Source organism: Anomalospiza imberbis, unplaced genomic scaffold, assembly GCF_031753505.1.
Source record: "Anomalospiza imberbis isolate Cuckoo-Finch-1a 21T00152 unplaced genomic scaffold, ASM3175350v1 scaffold_437, whole genome shotgun sequence".
In the NCBI taxonomy this organism is placed as follows: Eukaryota; Metazoa; Chordata; class Aves; order Passeriformes; family Viduidae; genus Anomalospiza; species Anomalospiza imberbis.
This window is the reverse complement of record NW_027100046.1, coordinates 27,179-45,699: the sequence shown is the minus strand read 5'-3', so window position 1 is coordinate 45,699 and position 18,521 is coordinate 27,179. Positions and strand designations below refer to the sequence as shown.

The window sequence follows — 18,521 nt, the reverse complement described above, 5'->3', positions numbered from 1 at the left end:
TTTCTTGATTTTTTTCACCCAAAAATCCGATTTTCCCCCTCATTTTTGCCCATTTTTGCCTTTTTTTGGTCATTTTTGGTCATTTTTGCCCTTTTTCCCCCATTTTAGGTGAAGTGAGCCGGAGCCGGAGCCGCTGGAAAATCCCGGGAATTTTCCCCTCCCCCGGCGCTCGGAAAATCCCAAAAAACCCCAAAAAATTAAAAAAACCCCAAAATCCCCCAAAATCCCCAAAAAATTTCCAAAAATCCCAAAAAAACCCCAAAAATTCCCCAAAAAATTCCAAAAAAATCCTAAAAATCCCCAAAATTCCTAAAAAAATCCCCAAAATTCCCAAAAAAATCCAAATAAATTTTAAAAATCGTAGAAAAATCCAAAAAAAATCCACAAAAAACCCCGAAATTTCCCGAAAAATCCCAAAAATCCCCAAAAAATTAAAAAAAAATAAAAAATTCCCAAAAAATCCCAAAAATTCCCCCCCCAAAAAAATTTCCCAAAAAATGCCAAAAAAACCCAAAAACCCGAAAAAAACCAAAAATAAATCACAAAAATTCCCGAAATCCCAAAAAAATCCCCAAAAATTCCAAAAAATCCCAAAAATATCCCCAAAAAGTTTAAAAAATTCCCAAAATATCCCAAAAATCCCCCAAAAAATCCCAAAAAAATCCCTTGAAAACCTTAAAATTCCCAAAAATTCCCCAAAAATTTCCAAAAAATCCAAAAAAATTAAAAAAGACCCAAAAATTCAAAAAAATCCCCAAAATCCCAAAATCCCCAAAAAAATCCAAAAAAAATCCAAAAATCTTTAAAAAATCCCAAAAAATCCCCAAAAATCCCCAAAATTCCCAAAAAAATCCCAAAATTTCCCCAAAAAATCCCAAAAATCCCAAAAAAAAAAAAAATCCCCAAAAATTCCCCAAAATTTCCCAAAATTCCCAAAATTCCCGAAATCCCGAAAGCTCCCAAAATAAAGGATTTTTTTTTTTTTTTTTTGCTTTTTTCCGGATTTTTCTGGTTTTTTCCTGGGGGAAATTTGGGGAATTTGGGGAAATTTTGGGGAAATTTGGGGAAGTTTTGGGAAATTTGGGATTTTTGGGGAATTTGGGGGGGGAAATTTTGGGGATTTTTGGAAAATCTGGGGCAAAATTTGGGGATTTTGGAGGGAAAATCGGGATTTGGGGGGTGAAATTTGGGAATTTTGGGGGAAAAACTGGGGAATTATGGGGGGAAAATTTGGGTTTTTTGGTCAAAAATTGGGGATTTTGGGGGGGGGGAAATTGGGAATTTTGGGGAGGAAAATTTGGGGATTTTGGGGGAAAAAAAAATGGGGATTTTGGCAAAAAATTGGGGATTTTGGGGGGGAAAATTTGGGGATTTTGGGGGAAAATTTGGGGGTTTTTGGGCAAAATTTGGGAATTTTGGGGGGGGGAAATTGGGGATTTTTTTTGCCAAAAATTGGGGATTTTGGGGGAAAAAATTGGGGGTTTTGGGGCAAAAAAGCTGGGGATTTTTGCAAAATTAGGGGACTTGGGGGGAAAAATTGGGGGATTTTGGGGGAAAATTTGGGGCTTTTTGGGCAAAATTTGACGTATTTTTGAGGGGAAAAAATGGGGATTTTGGGAAAATTTTTGGATTTTGGGGGGAAAAAATTTGGGGATTTTGGCCAAAATTTGGGGATTTTGGGGGGAAGAAATTGGGAATTATGGGGGGAAAATTTGGGGTCTTTTGGTCAAAATTTGGGGATTTTGTGGGGCAAAAAATTGGGGATTTTGGGGGAAAAAATTGGAGATTTTGGCAAAAATTTGGGGCTTTCGGGGGGAATTTTGTGATTTTCTTTCAAATCGCGGCAGTTTGGGGCCTTAAACCAATTAAAAAATGGGGCATTTTCACGGAAAATCACGATTCGGCGTTCAAAAACGACAAGTTCCACGCAGCGCACCCGAAATTCCATTTTTTTCCATTAAAAATGGGGCATTTTCACGGAAAATCACGATTTCGGCGTTCAAAAACGACAAGTTCCACGCAGCGCTCCCGAAATTCCATTTTATTGCCCCAGAAAAACGCCCAAAATCGAGGTCGGAAGGCGAAATCTTCTCCCGCGAGCTCAGAGCACCTGAAAAAAAACCCCAAAATTGGGAAAAATCGACCCAAAACCGGCAAAACTGGGGAAAGGCAGCGGGGAAAAAAGCGATTTTTGGGGGGAAATCGGCAAATTTTGGGAAAAAATGGCAGATTTTGGGGAAAAATCGGCCAAAAAATGGTGATTTTGGGGTAAAAATGGCAAATTTTGGGGGAAAATCAGTCCAAAATTGTGATTTTTGGGGTAAAAATGGAAAATTTTGGGGGAAAAATCAGCAAAAATGGCAAATTTGGGGGAAGAATCAGCAAAAAATGGCAATTTTGGGGGGAAATCAGCCAAAAAATGGTGATTTTGGGGGTAAAAATGGCAAATTTTGGGGGGAAAAATCATAAAAAATGGCAAATTTTGGGGTAAAATACGGCCATATTTGGGGGGAAATCAGCAAAAATGGCAATTTTGGGGTAAAAATCAGCCAAAAATGGCGATTTTTGGAGGGAAAATGATGAAAATGGCGATTTTTGGGGGGAAAATGATGAAAATAGCGATTTTTGGGGGGGAAATGGTGAAAAAATGGCGATTTTTGGTGGGGAATTGCCCGAATTTGGGTTTTTTTGGGGGGTTTACCTTGAAGACGGTGACGCCGGTGCCGTAGAAGAGGCTGAGGAGGAAGAGGATGACGAAGGTGCCGAAGGCCCAGAGGTCGGAATCTTCCGGATCCCGCTCGGGCTCCAGCGCCGGCAGCAGCTCCAGGACGGCGGGGGGAAAAGCTGGGGGGAAAAAGGGGGAAATTGGGAAAAAATGTTAAAAAAAAAAAGGCGGGGGGAGGGGAAAAAAGGAAAAAAAAAATAAAGAAGAAGAAAAAAAGGGGAAAAAAACAAAAAAAAAAAAGGAAAAAAAAAAAGGAAAAAAACCACCAAAAACTGGAGAAAAGGCAGGAAAAAAAAAAAAAAGGGAAAAAACCCCAAAAAACCCGGGAAAAAAAAACACAAAAAAAACCCTGAAAAAAACCCAAAAAAACCTGAAATAGCAAAAAAAAAAAACAAACAAGGAAAAAAATCCACTTTTCCTCCTAAAATCCACTTTTCCGCCCAAAATCTCCTTTTTCTCCTAAAATCCACACGTTCCTTCTTAAAAATCCTCATTTTTCCACCCAAAATCGACCGATTTCACCCCAAATCCACTTTTTCCTCCTAAAATCCACATTTACCTCCAAAAATCCACGGATTTCACCCCAAATCCACATTTCATCCTAAAAACCCACATTTATGTCCAAAAATCGACGTTTGCCACCCAAAATTGACCGATTTCACCCCAAATCCACGTTTCCTACTAAAAATCGACACTTTCCGTCCTAAATTCCAGGAATTTCACCCCAAATCCACTTTTCCTCCTAAAATCGACCGATTTCACCTCCTAAAATCCACTTTTTCCACCCTAAAAAACACGGATTTCACCCCAAATCCACTTTTTCCTCCTAAAATCCACATTTTCCACCCTAAAATCCACGGATTTCACCCCAAATCCACGTTTCCTCCTAAAAACCCATATTTACGTCCAAAAATCGACGTTTTGCCACCCAAAATCGACCAATTTCACCCCAAATCCACATTTCCTACTAAAAATCGACACTTTCCGTCCTAAATTCCAGGAATTTCACCCCAAATCCACTTTTCCTCCTAAAATCGACCGATTTCACTTCCTAAAATCCACTTTTTCCACCCTAAAAAACACGGATTTCACCCCAAATCCACTTTTTCCTCCTAAAATCCACATTTTCCACCCTAAAATCCACGGATTTCACCCCAAATCCTCGTTTTCCCCTAAAAATCCACATTTACGTCCAGAAATCGACGTTTTGCACCCAAAATCGACCGATTTCACCCCAAATCCACGTTCCTCCTAAAAACCCACATTTACGTCCAGAAATCGACGTCTTGCCACCCAAAATCGACCGATTTCACCCCAAATCCACCTTTTCCTCCTAAAATCCACATTTTCCACCCTAAAATACACGGATTTCACCCCAAATCCGCGTTTCCTCCTAAAAATCCACATTTACGTCCAGAAATCGACGTTTTGCACCCCAAAATCGACCGATTTCACCCCAAATCCACGTTTCCTCCTAAAAATCCACGGATTTCGCCCCAAATCCACTTTTCCTCCTAAAAATCCACATTTACGTCCAGTAATCGACGTTTTACACCCAAAATCGACCGATTTCACCCCAAATCCACATTTCCTACGAAAAATCGACACTTTCCGTCCTAAATTCCAGGAATTTCACCCCAAATCCACTTTTCCTCCTAAAATCAACCGATTTCACCTCCTAAAATCCACATTTTCCACCCAAAATCCAGGTTTTCGTCCTGAAATCGACCTTTTCTCCAAAAATCGACATTTCTCCTCCTAAAATCGACCGATTTCCCTCCAAAGCCACTTTTTCCTCCTAAAATCCACGGATTTCGCCCCAAATCCACGTTTCCTCCTAAAGACCCACATTTACATCCAGAAATCGACGTCTTGCCACCCAAAATCGACCGATTTCACCCCAAATCCACGTTTCCTACTAAAAATCGACACTTTCCGTCCTAAATTCCAGGAATTTCACCCCAAATCCACTTTTCCTCCTAAAATCGACCGATTTCACCTCCTAAAATCCACATTTTCCACCCAAAATCCAGGTTTTCGTCCTGAAATCGACCTTTTCTCCAAAAATCGACATTTCTCCTCCTAAAATCGACCGATTTCGCCCCAAAGCCACTTTTTCCTCCTAAAATCCACGGATTTCGCCCCAAATCCACGTTTCCTCCTAAAAACCCACATTTACGTCCAGAAATCGACGTTTTTGCACCCAAAACCACGGATTTCACCCCAAATCCGCGTTTCCTCCTAAAAACCCACATTTACGTCCAGAAATCGACGTTTTGCACCCAAAATCGACCGATTTCGCCCCAAATCCACGTTTCCTCCTAAAAACCCACATTTACGTCCAGAAATCGACGTCTTGCCACCCAAAATCGACCGATTTCACCCCAAATCCACCTTTTCCTCTTAAAATCCACATTTTCCACCCTAAAATCCATGGATTTCGCCCCAAATCCACGTTTCCTTCTAAAAACCCACATTTACGTCCAGAAATCGACGTTTTGCACCCAAAATCGACCGATTTCACCCCAAATCCACCTTTTCCTCCTAAAATCCACATTTTCCACCCTAAAAACCACGGATTTCACCCCAAATCCGCGTTTCCTCCTAAAAACCCACATTTACGTCCAGAAATCGACGTCTTGCCACCCAAAATCGACCGATTTCACCCCAAATCCACGTTTCCTACTAAAAATCGACACTTTCCGTCCTAAATTCCAGGAATTTCACCCCAAATCCACTTTTCCTCCTAAAATCGACCGATTTCACTTCCTAAAATCCACATTTTCCACCCTAAAATCCACGGATTTCACCCCAAATTCACGTTTCCTCCTAAAAACCCACAATTGCGTCCAGAAATCGACGTTTTGCACCCAAAATTGACCGATTTCACCCCAAATCCACGTTTCCTCCTAAAAACCCACATTTACGTCCAGAAATCAATTATTTACCACCCAAAATCGACCGATTTCACCCCAAATCCACCTTTTCCTCCTAAAATCCACATTTTCCACCCTAAAGTCCACGGATTTCACCCCAAATCCGCGTTTCCTCCTAAAAACCCACATTTACGTCCAGAAATCGACGTTTTGCACCCAAAATCGACCGATTTCGCCCCAGAACCACTTTCCCACCTAAAGCCGACGTTTCGCCTCCTCAAATCCGCATTTTTCCCTCCTAAAACCCTGGGATTCCGCCCCAAAACCCCATTTTATTTCCTTCCCCCCCCCCCCCCGAAAAAAACCGACGGCCGGAAACGGATTTTGGATTTCCTTAAATTCCATTTATTTCCCGCCGGGAATTCAGTAGCACACGACGTCGGCGTCGGCCAGCACCACGGAGACGTTGACGTTGGCCGGCCGCGCCGCCGAGCGGTCCAGGCTCCTCTGGATGAACCTGACGCCGCCGGCCACGCCCTCGTGGCCCACCAGGCAGCCGAAGACGTCGCCGCGCCGCCACGCCCCGAAGGGCACCACCAGCTTGGAGTAGGCCGAGAACGTCCCGGAAGCGCCGGCGTCCGGCTCGGGGCCGAAGACGGAGAAGCTCGCCGCGTCCACCGGCGCGTCCTGCTGCGTCCAGGTGATGAGGACGTCGCGCGGCGAGAAGCCGCTGGCCAGGCAGGTCAAGGTGGCCACCTCGGCGCGGGCCAGCTCCTCGGGGGGCGGCGGGAAGACGAAGACGCTCGGCGCCACCACGGCGGCGCCGCCTGGAGGGTTGGGGGGGGGGGGGCGCGCTGGTCAGTTTGGGGTGGGGGGCGGCGGGCGGGGAAGGGCAGTCCCGGTTGGGTCTCCCAGTTGGAAGAACCGTTCCCGGTTGGAAGAACCATTCCCGGTTGGGTCTCCCAGTTGGAAGAACCGTTCCCGGTTGGAAGAACCGTTCCCGGTTGGGTGTCCCAGTTGGAAGAACCGTTCCCAGTTGGGTCTCCCAGTTGGAAGAACCATTCCCAGTTGGGTCTTCCAGTTGGAAGAACCAATCCCAGTTGGGTCTCCCAGTTGGAAGAACCATTCCCGGTTGGAAGAACCGTTCCCGGTTGGGTTCCCAGTTTGGAAGAACCGTTCCCAGTTGGAAGAACCATTCCCAGTTGGGTCTCCCAGTTGGAAGAACCAATCCCGGTTGGAAGAACCATTCCCAGTTGGAAGAACCATTCCCAGTTGGGTTCCTCAGTTTGGAAGAACCATTCCCAGTTGGAAGAACCAATCCCAGTTGGAAGAACCGTTTCCAGTTGGGTCTCCCAGTTGGAAGAACCAATCCCGGTTGGAAGAACCATTCCGGTTGGGTTCCCCAGTTTGGAAGAACCGTTCCCAGTTGGAAGAACCATTCCCAGTTTGGCTGAACCATTCTTAAAACCAGGATTAACCTCCTCAAAACCAAGACTGACCTCCTAAAAATCCCGATTTCTGACCCAAAACCAGGAAAAATCACCTGAAAACCAGGATTAACCGCCTCAAAACCAAGATTAACCTCCACAAAACTGGGATTAACCTGCTTTAAACCAGGATTAACTTCCTAAAAACCGGGACTAACCTCCTAAAAACCCCAAATTCCGACCCAAAAACCGGGAAAAATCACCTGAAAACCAGGATTAACCTCCTTAAAACCCCAAATTCTGACCCAAAACCAGGAAAAATCACCTTAAAACTGAGATTAACCTCCTGAAAACCAAGATTAACCTCCTAAAAACCCCAAATTCTGACCCAAAAACCGGGAAAAATCTCCTAAAAACCAGGACTAACCTCCTTAAAACCAGGATTAACCTTCTAAAAACCCCAAATTCTGACCCAAAACCAGGAAAAATCACCTGAAAACCAGGATTAACCTCCTGAAAACCAGGGTTAACCTCCTAAAAACCCCAAATTCCGACCCGAAAACCAAGACCAGCCCCCCAAACCCCCCAAACCGCCCCGAGTTTTCCCCCGAAACCGCGGCGCTCCGCCCCGAAGGCGCGCACTGACCGCTGTCCTTGCGGGCGGTGGCCACCAGCGGCTCGGGCCCCAGCTCCTCGGCCGTGACCTCGCAGGTGAAGGCGGCGCCGGAGCTCCAGTCCTCGGCGCAGATCCCCAGGAAGTTCCGGACCTCGTAGAAGCCGTTGGGCAGCCGCAGGGCGGGGCCGGCCGTGGCCGCGCCCAGGGCCCCGCCCGGGGAGCGGCTCCAGGTGAATTTGGCCAGCGGGGATTTCAGGGCGGTGGCCACGCAGGTGAGGTTGGGGCTGCCGGACAGGTAGAGGTCGCGCAGGGAGGGCGGCAGCACCGACACCGAGGGCGTGGGGACGGGAGCTGGCCGGTGGCGGGAGAAACGGAGGTTTTGGGTGAAAAAACGGCGATTTTGGGGGAAAAAAAGGAAAAAAATGGGGATTTTTGGGGGGAAAATCGGATTTTTGGGTTTTTTTTAGGTAAAAATCGATTTTTTTGGGGGAAAATTGGGATTTTAGGAGGGGTTTTTGGAGGGGATTTGGGGTGGGAGGAGGGAGTTGGGGTTGGGAGGGGATTTGAGTGAAAAAACAGCAATTTGGGGGAAAAATTGGGGTTTTTTCGGTAAAAATATGGATTTCTGGGGTTTTTTAGGAAAAAACTTGGTTTTTTGGGGGGAAAATTGGGATTTTAGGAGGGGTTTTTGGAGGAAATCGAGGTTGGAAGAAGGATTTGGGGTTGCAGCGAGAAATTTCGGGATTGTGAAGAAATTGGGGTGAAAAACAGCGATTCTGGTTAAAAAATGTGAAAAAAATCTGAGTTTTGGTGGCTTTTTAGGAAAAAACTGAGAAAATTTGGGGGTTCCTGTTGGAAATTCGGGGCTGGAGGGAAAAAATTTGGTTTGGAGGAAAAAAAACGGGATTGGGAGAAAATTTGGGGCGAAAACCGCTAATTTTGGTTGAAAAATAGCGAAACTCTGCTGTTTTAGAGAGAATTCGGGGAGAAAATTCGGGATTTGAGCTGGATTTGGGCAAAAGGAGAAAATTTGGGGGGAAAAGCGAAAATTTGGGGGATTCACAGCAAATTGGGGCGGAAAAACCAGAAATTTGGGACGAAAAGCGCCAAAATTTGGCAGAAAAAGGCAGAAATTTGTTGGAAATTTGGGTGAAAACCCCGGAATTTTGGGGGTTTTTCAGAGGCGGGTCGGGTTTGGGCGGGAAATTTCCTGAATTTCCATTAAAAAACCCCAAAATCCCCCCCAGACTCCCCAAAATCCCCCTCACCTTTACAGAAGCTGCTGATGTTGGCCTCGCGGGGCGTGGCCAGGTGGGCGTGGCTGGCCTGGCAGGTGAAGATTTTGCCCAAGTCCCACAGCTTCCGGCTGACGTTGACGCGGCCGCTCAGCGTCGCCTGGCCGGCCCCGCCCTCCTCGCAGGTGGAGAGCTCCGCCTCCAGCTGGGTGACTTCACCGTTGACCAACCAGGTGAGGCGGGCCTCGCCGGCGCCACGCCCACGCACCTGGCAGAGCAGGTGGACCTCGTCCTGGGCCAGGTGGGAGAGGTTGGGGTCGCCCAGGAGGGACACGGTGAAGTCCGGGGGCGGGTGGTTGGGGCAGCCTGTGGGGACAGGTGGGGACAGGTGAGCCAAAAATCCCGGCGGAAAAAGCAACAAAATCGAGCCAAGATGGCCGAAAGTCGGATTCAAGATGGCTGAAAATCGGATTCAAGATGGCCGAAATTGGAGCCAAAAGGGATGACCCAAAATGGCCGAAATTGGAGCCAAAATGGCTGACACAAAATGGTTGAAACTGGAGCCAAAATGGCAGACCCAAAATGGCTGAAATGGAGCCAAAATGGCTGACCCAAAATGGCCAAAGTTGGAGCCAAAATGGCTGACCCAAAATGGCCAAAGTTGGAGCCAAAATGGCTGACCCAAAATGGTTGAAATTGGAGCCAAAATGGCCGAAATTGAAGCCAAAATGGCAGACCCAAAATGGCTGAAATTGGAGCCAAGATGGTCGAAATTGGAGCCAAAATGGCTGACCCAAAATGGCCGAAATTGGAGCCAAAATGGCAGATCCAAAATGGCCGAAATTGAAGCCAAAATGGCAGACCCAAACTGGCCAAAATTGGAGCCAAAATGGCTGAGCCAAAATGGTTGAAATTGGAGCCAAAATGGCCGAAATTGAAGCCAAAATGGCAGACCCAAAATGGCTGAAATTGGAGCCAAGATGGTCGAAATTGGAGCCAAAATGGCTGACCCAAAATGGCTGAAATTGGAGCCAAAATGGCTGATCCAAAATGGCCGAAATTGAAGCCAAAATGGCAGACCCAAAATGGCTGAAATTGGAGCCAAGATGGTCGAAATTGGAGCCAAAATGGCTGACCCAAAATGGCCGAAATTGGAGCCAAAATGGCTGACACAAAATGGCCGAAATTGGAGCCAAAATGGCTGACACAAAATGGCTGACATTGGATCCAAGATGGCTGAAAACTGATCCACAATGGCCGATCCAAGATGGCCGATCCAAGATGGCTTAAATTTGGTCCTAAATGGACCCAAAAATTCACCCAGGTGTCCCCAGCCTCCTCCAGGTGTCCCCGAACCCCCTCCAGATGCCCTCAAAAGCCTCCGGGTGTGCCCAGGTGACCTCCAGGTGACCCCAGGTGACCCCAAACCCCACCCAGGTGTGCCCAAACCCCACCCAGATGTCTCCAGGTGACCTCCAGGTGACCCCAGGTGTGTCCCCAACCCCTCCAGGTGACCCCCAAACCCCTCCAGGTGACCCCAAACCCCACCCAGGTGTGCCCAAACCCCACCCAGATGTCTCCAGGTGACCTCCTGGTGACCCCAGGTGTGTCCCCAACCCCTCCAGGTGACCCCAAACCCCACCCAGGTGTCCCCAACCCCTCCATGTGTCCCCAAACCCCACCCAGATGAGTCCAGGTGACCTCCAGGTGACCTCCAGGTGTCTCCAAACCCCACCCAGGTGTCCCCAAACCCCACCCAGGTGTCATCCAGGTGTCTTCCAGATGTCTCCAAACCCCACCCAGATGAGTCCAGGTGTCCTCCAGGTGTCTCCAAACCCCGCCCAGGTGTCCCCAACCCCTCCAGGTGTCCTCCAGGTGTCCCCGGGCGTGTCCCCAACCCCAACTAGGTGTCCTCCAGATGTTTCCAAACCCCACCCAGATGAGTCCAGGTGACCTCCAGGTGACCTCCAGGTGTCCCCAAACCCCGCCCAGGTGTCTCCAGGTGTCCTCCAGGTGTCCCCAAACCCCGCCCAGGTGTCCCCAACCCCTCCAGGTGACCTCCAGGTGTCCCCAAACCCCACCCAGGTGTCTCCAAACCCCGCCCAGATGAGTCCAGGTGACCTCCAGGTGACCCCAGGTGACCCCAAACCCCTCCAGGTGTCCCCAAACCCCACCCAGGTGTCTCCAAACCCCACCCAGATGTCTCCAGGTGACCTCCAGGGTGACCCCAAACCCCTCCAGGTGACCCCAAACCCCACCCAGGTGACCCCAAACCCCTCCAGGTGACCCCAAACCCCACCCAGGTATCTCCAAACCCCACCCAGGTGTCCCCAAACCCCGCCCAGGTGTCCCCGGGTGCGTCCCCGCCCTCACCTTCCACGTCCGCGCCGAAGCTCTTCCCGCCGTGCTCCACCCGGCACCGGAACGTTTTGCCCTTGGCCCTCGGCGGCGCTCAGGGTCACGCGGGAGCTCCGCCCCAAGCGAGCCCCGCCCACTTCCGGGAAGCTCTGGCTGCGGTCCGAGGCCACGCCCTCCCAGGTGATCTGCGCCGGCTGCGGGAAGAAGCCGGCGGCGAAGCAGCCGAAGCTCACCTGGCCCTCGCAGTCCTCGCAGGAGAGGAGCGGGAAAACGTCGGGGGAGTGGGCGGGGTCTGCGCGGAAATGAGGGTGATTAGCATAGGGGGGCCACGCCCAGAGCTGGGAAAAAATCCCGCCCGAAAAGCTCCAAAAAACCCCCAGAAAACCCCAAAAATTTGGCCGAAAGTTCGATCCAAGATGGCCGAAAATCAGCGTAAAGGTGGCCGAAATTGGAGCCAAAATGGCCGATCCAAGATGGCTGAAATTGGATCCAAAATGGCCAAAAATTAATCCAAAATGGCCGATCCAAGATGGTCGAAATTGGATCCAAGATGGCCGAAATTGGACTCAAAATGGCCGATCCAAGATGGCCGAAATTGGATCCAAGTTGGCCGATCCAAGATGGCCGATCCAAGATGGCCGATCTTGGATCCAAGATGGCCGAAAATCCAATCCAAGATGGCCAAAAATCCGCTCCAAGATGGCCGAAATTGGATCCAAGATGGCCGAAACCTCACGGAAAAAAACGGCGGGAAAACCTCGGGTGGGCGTGGCTTCTTTTAAACCCCCCTCATTAGCATATCCGCGGCCACGCCCACCCCGCGGAAAAAACCCCGCCCTAAAACCCCCCCCCCAAAAATCAAATCCAAGATGGCCGCCAAAAAAAGGCGGGAAAACCGCGGCTTGGTGGGGGGTGGGGGTGGGCGTGGCTTCCGAGCGGGGGGTGCAAACCCCGTCCTCATTTGCATACGGGGGGCCACGCCCCACACCGGAAGCCGCAAATCGAAACCGGCAAAACTAAAAACAGGAAATGGCGGTTTCCGGCCTTGGCCACGCCCCGTCTGGGAGTGACGTCAGCGGTGACGTCATCGGGCCACGCCCACCGCCGTAGGTGAGAGCAGCCGGAGCCAGGTGAGGTTTTGGGGCGAATTTGGGCGATTTTGGGCAAATCCGGGGCGAATTCCGGGGATTTTGGGATTTTTTCCAGCACCCGGGTTCAATTTTGGGGCGAATTCCGGGGATTTTGGGATTTTCCAGCACCCGGGGTCAATTTTGGGCTGAATTCCGGGGATTTTGGGATTTTTCACCACCCAGGTTCAATTTTGGGGCGAATTCCGGGGATTTTGGGATTTTCCAACACCCGGGTTCAATTTTGGGCTGAATTCCGGGGATTTTGGGATTTTCCAGCACCCCGGGTTCAATTTTGGGGCGAATTCCGGGGATTTTGGGATTTTTCCAGCACCCGGGTTCAATTTTGGGCTGAATTCCGGGGATTTTGGGATTTTCCAGCACCCGGGTTCAATTTTGGGCTGAATTCCGGGGATTTTGGGATTTTCCAGCACCCGGGTTCAATTTTGGGCTGAATTCCGGGGATTTTGGGATTTTCCAGCACCCGGGTTCAATTTTGGGCTGAATTCCGGGGATTTTGGGATTTTTCCAGCACCCGGGTTCAATTTTGGGCTGAATTCCGGGGATTTTGGGATTTTCCAGCACCCGGGTTCAATTTTGGGCTGAATTCCGGGGATTTTGGGATTTTCCAGCACCCCGGGTTCAATTTTGGGCTGAATTCCGGGGATTTTGGGATTTTCCAGCACCCGGGTTCAATTTTGGGGTGAATTCCGGGGATTTTGGGATTTTCCAACACCCGGGTTCAATTTTGGGCTGAATTCCGGGGATTTTGGGATTTTTCACCACCCGGGTTCAATTTTGGGCTGAATTCCGGGGATTTTGGGATTTTCCAGCACCCGGGTTCAATTTTGGGCTGAATTCCGGGGATTTTGGGATTTTCCAACACCCGGGTTCAATTTTGGGCTGAATTCCGGGGATTTTGGGATTTTCCAACACCCGGGTTCAATTTTGGGCTGAATTCCGGGGATTTTGGGATTTTCCAGCACCCGGGTTCAATTTTGGGCTGAATTCCGGGGATTTTGGGATTTTCCAACACCCGGGTTCAATTTTGGGCTGAATTCCGGGGATTTTGGGATTTTCCAACACCCCGGGTTCAATTTTGGGCTGAATTCCGGGGATTTTGGGATTTTTCACCACCCGGGTTCAATTTTGGGCTGAATTCCGGGGATTTTGGGATTTTCCAGCACCCGGGTTCAATTTTGGGCTGAATTCCGGGGATTTTGGGATTTTTCCAGCACCCGGGTTCAATTTTGGGCTGAATTCCGGGGATTTTGGGATTTTCCAGCACCCGGGTTCAATTTTGGGCTGAATTCCGGGGATTTTGGGATTTTCCAGCACCCGGGTTCAATTTTGGGCTGAATTCCGGGGATTTTGGGATTTTTCACCACCCGCGTTCAATTTTGGGGCGAATTCCGGGGATTTTGGGATTTTTCACCACCCGGGTTCAATTTTGGGCTGAATTCCGGGGATTTTGGGATTTTCCAACACCCGGGTTCAATTTTGGGCTGAATTCCGGGGATTTTGGGATTTTCCAACACCCGGGGTCAATTTTGGGCTGAATTCCGGGGATTTTGGGATTTTCCAACACCCGGGTTCAATTTTGGGCTGAATTCCGGGGATTTTGGGATTTTCCAACACCCGGGTTCAATTTTGGGCTGAATTCCGGGGATTTTGGGATTTTTCACCACCCGGGTTCAATTTTGGGGCGAATTCCGGGGATTTTGGGATTTTCCAGCACCCGGGTTCAATTTTGGGCTGAATTCCGGGGATTTTGGGATTTTCCAACACCCGGGTTCAATTTTGGGCTGAATTCCGGGGATTTTGGGATTTTTCACCACCCGGGTTCAATTTTGGGCTGAATTCCGGGGATTTTGGGATTTTCCAGCACCCGGGTTCAATTTTGGGCTGAATTCCGGGGATTTTGGGATTTTTCACCACCCGGGTTCAATTTTTGGGCTGAATTCCGGGGATTTTGGGATTTTCCAGCACCCGGGTTCAATTTTGGGCTGAATTCCGGGGATTTTGGGATTTTTCACCACCCGGGTTCAATTTTGGGGCGAATTCCGGGGATTTTGGGATTTTCCAACAGCCGGGTTCAATTTTGGGCTGAATTCCGGGGATTTTGGGATTTTCCAGCACCCGGGTTCAATTTTGGGCTGAATTCCGGGGATTTTGGGTTTAAACTCGGTTTTAACAAAGCCTCACCTGGCTTGGACTCACCTGAGGAGATTTGGGGGAAATTTCTTAAATTTTGGGCAATTTTGGGCAATTTTGGGCAATTTTGGACAATTTTTGGGGTTTTTTTGAACTTAAGGCTCAATTTTGGGGTGAATTTTGGCGATTTTGGGTTTAAACTCGGTTTTAACAAAGCCTCACCTGCCTTGGGCTCACCTGAGGAGATTTGGGGTAAGTTTTACGAATTTTGGGCAATTTTGGAGCAATTTTGGGTTATTTTGAGCTTTAGGCTCAATTTTGGGGTGAATTTTGGACTTTTTGGGTTTAAACTCGGTTTTAACAAAACCTCACCTGCCTTGGGCTCACCTGAGGAGATTTGGGGGAAATTTCTTAAATTTTGGGCAATTTTGGGCAAATTTTGGAGGATTTTGGGTTATTTTGAGCTTTAGGCTCAATTTTGGGGTGAATTTTGGACTTTTTGGGTTTAAACTCGGTTTTAACAAAACCTCACCTGCCTTGGGCTCACCTGAGGAGATTTGGGGGAAATTTCTTAAATTTTGGGCAATTTTGGGCAAATTTTGGAGGATTTTGGGGTTTTTTGAGATTTGGGCTCGGTTTTGGGCTGAATTTTGGGGGATTTTGGGTTTCAACTCGGTTTTAACAAAGCCTCACCTGCGCTGGGCTCACCTGAGAGGATTTGGGGCAAATTTTGTGATTTTTGGGCAATTTTGGGACAATTTTTGGATTTTTTTTGAACGTAAGGCTCAATTTTGGGGTGAATTTTGTGGATTTTGGGTTTAAACTCGGTTTTAACAAAGCCTCACCTGGCTTGGACTCACCTGAGGAGATTTGGGGGAAATTTCTTAAATTTTGGGCAATTTTGGGCAATTTTGGAGGATTTTGGGTTTATTTTGAGATTTGGGCTCGGTTTTGGGGTGAATTTTGGGGATTTTGGGTTTAAACTCGGTTTTAACAAAGCCTCACCTGGCTTGGACTCACCTGAGGAGATTTGGGGGAAATTTCTTAAATTTTGGGCAATTTTGGGCAAATTTTGGAGGATTTTGGGATTTTTGAGATTTAGTCTCGGTTTCGGGTTGAATTTTTGGGATTTTGGGTTTAAACTCGGTTTTAACAAAGCCTCACCTGCGCTGGGCTCACCTGAGAGGATTTGGGGTAAGTTTTATGAATTTTGGGCAATTTTGGGCAATTTTGGAGCAATTTTGGGTTATTTTGAGCTTTAGGCTCAATTTTGGGGTGAATTTTGGACTTTTTGGGTTTAAACTCGGTTTTAACAAAGCCTCACCTGCGCTGGGCTCACCTGAGAGGATTTGGGGTAAGTTTTATGAATTTTGGGCAATTTTGGGACAATTTTGGAGATTTTGGGTTTTTTTTAAGGTTTAGGCTCGGTTTTGGGGCGAGTTTGGGGGATTTTGGGAATTTTGGGAATTTTCGGAGCTCCCAAAATCCCGAACCGGTCCAGACCAGTTTAGACCAGTCCAGACCAGTTTAAACCAGTCCAGACCAGTTTAGAACCGGTCCCAGCCCAGCTTAAACCAGTCCAGACCAGTTTAGACCAGTCCCAGTCCCAGCATTCCCAGTTCAGACCAGTCCAGCCCAGCTTAAACCAGTCCAGCCCAGTCCAGACCAGTCCAGACCAGTCCAAACCAGTTTAGGACCAGTCCCAGCCCAGAATTCCCAGTCCAGACCAGTTCAGACCAGTCCAGACCAGCTTAAACCAGTCCAGACCAGTTTAGACCAGTCCAGACCAGTCCAGACCAGTCCAGACCAGTCCAGACCAGTCCAGACCAGTTTAGAACCGGTCCCAGCTCCAGCATTCCCAGTTTAGACCAGTCCAGACCAGTTTAAACCAGTCCAGACCAGTTTAGACCAGTCCAGACCAGTTTAGAGCTGGTCCCAGGCCAGAATTCCCAGTCCAGACCAGTCCAGACCAGTCCAGACCAGTCCGGACCAGTTTAGGACCAGTTTAGGACCAGTTTAGGATCAGTCCCAGTCCCAGCATTCCCAGTTCAGACCAGTCCAGACCAGCTTAGACCAGTCCAGACCAGTTTAAACCAGTCCAGACCAGTTTAGAGCTGGTCCCAGGCCAGAATTCCCAGTCCAGACCAGTCCAGACCAGTCCAGACCAGTCCAGACCAGTCCAGACCAGTCCAGACCAGTCCAGACCAGTCCAGACCAGTTTAGACCAGTCCGGCCCAGCTTAAACCAGTCCAGACCAGTTTAGAACCGGTCCCAGCTCCAGCATTCCCAGTTCAGACCAGTCCAGCCCAGCTTAAACCAGTCCAGACCAGTTCAGACCAGTCCAGACCAGTCCAGACCAGTTTAGAGCTGGTCCCAGCCCAGCATTCCCAGTTCAGACCAGTCCAGACCAGTTTAGAACCAGTCCAGCCTGGCTTAAACCAGTCCAAACCAGTTTAGTCCAGCTTGGACCAATCCCAGCCCAGCATTCCCAGTTCAGACCAGTCCAGCCCAGCTTAAACCAGTCCAGACCAGTTTAGACCAGTTTAGCCCAGTCCAGCCCAGTTTAGCCCAGTCCAGACCAGTCCAGACCAGTCCAGACCAGTTTAGAACCGGTCCCAGCCCAGCTTAAACCAGTCCAGACCAGTTTAGAGCTGGTCCCAGCCCAGAATTCCCAGTCCAGACCAGTCCAGACCAGCTTAAACCAGTCCAGACCAGTTTAGAACTGGTCCCAGCTCCAGCATTCCCAGTTTAGACCAGTCCAGACCAGTCCAGACCAGTCCAGACCAGTTTAGACCAGTCCAGACCAGTTTAGACCAGTCCAGCCCAGTTTAGCCCAGTCTGGCCCAGCTTAGACCAGTTCAGACCAGTCCAAACCAGTTTAGACCAGTTTAGGACCAGTCCCAGCTCCAGCATTCCCAGTCCAGACCAGTCCAGACCAGTCCGGACCAGTTTAGCCCAGTCCAGACCAGTCCAGACCAGTCCAGCCCAGTTTAGCCCAGTCCAGCCCAGTTTAGACCCGGTCCCAGTCCAGAATTCCCAGTTTAGGACCAGTTTAGGACCGGTCCCGGCTCCCAAATCCCCCAAAATCCCCAAAATTCCCCCAAAATCCCCAAAATTTTCCCCCAAAATTCCCGGAATTTCCCCGGAATTCCCCCCCCCCAAAAAAAAAGAAATTCCCAAAATTTTCCCCAAAAATTCCCAAAAATTTCCCAAATATTTTCCCCAAATTCCCCAAAAACTCACCAAAATTCTAAAATTTTTTCTCAAAATTCCTAAAATTTTTCTCAAAATTCCCCGAAATCCTAAAAATTTCCCCAAAAACTTTCTCCAAATTTTCCCCAAAATTTCTACAAAATTTCCCCAAAATTCCTAAAATCCAAACATTCCTAAAATTCCCCAAATTTCCCCCCAAAATCCCCCAGATTCCAAAAACTTTTCCCAAAATTTCCCAAAATTCCCCAAAATTTCCCAAAATTCCCCAAAAAATTCCCCAAAATTCCCAAAAATCCCACAAATTTCCCCAAAAATCCCCAAAACCCCAAAAAATTTCCTAAAATTCCCCAAAATTTCCCAAATTTCCCCCCGAAATCCCCCAAATTCCAAAAACTTTTCCCAAAATTCCCAAAACTTGCCCCAAAACCCAAAAAAATTCCCTTAAAATTCCCCCAAAATTCCCCAAAAATTCCCCAAAAATTCCCCAAAAATTCCCTAAATTTCCCCCCCAAATTGCCTAAAATTTCCCAAAAAAAATTCCCTAAGAATTCCCAAAAAATTCCCCAAAAAAATTCCCCAAAAATTCCCAAAAAAAATCCCCAAAAAGTTCCCCAAATTTCCCCCAAAAATTCCCCAAATTCCAAAAACTTTTCCCAAATTCCCCAAAATTCCCCAAAACCCCAAAAATTCTTCAAGTTTTCCCCAAAATTCTCCAAAACCCCCCAAAATTCCCCAAAATTCCCAAAATTTCCCCAAATTTCCCCAAAATTCCCCAAATTTCCCCCAAAAT

At 48.3% G+C, this 18,521-nt stretch overlaps 1 gene segment (V, D, J or C); it reads right to left on the bottom strand.

Annotated features, from left to right (window-relative positions):
• Positions 1-6,024: 6,024 nt before the first annotated feature.
• LOC137466786 (Ig alpha chain C region-like) lies at positions 6,025-12,325 on the bottom strand. The segment is given in 5 exon segments: positions 6,025-6,428; positions 7,675-7,995; positions 8,913-9,245; positions 11,253-11,529; positions 12,262-12,325. Coding segments are annotated over 5 exon segments (1,399 nt in total).
• Positions 12,326-18,521: the final 6,196 nt, after the last annotated feature.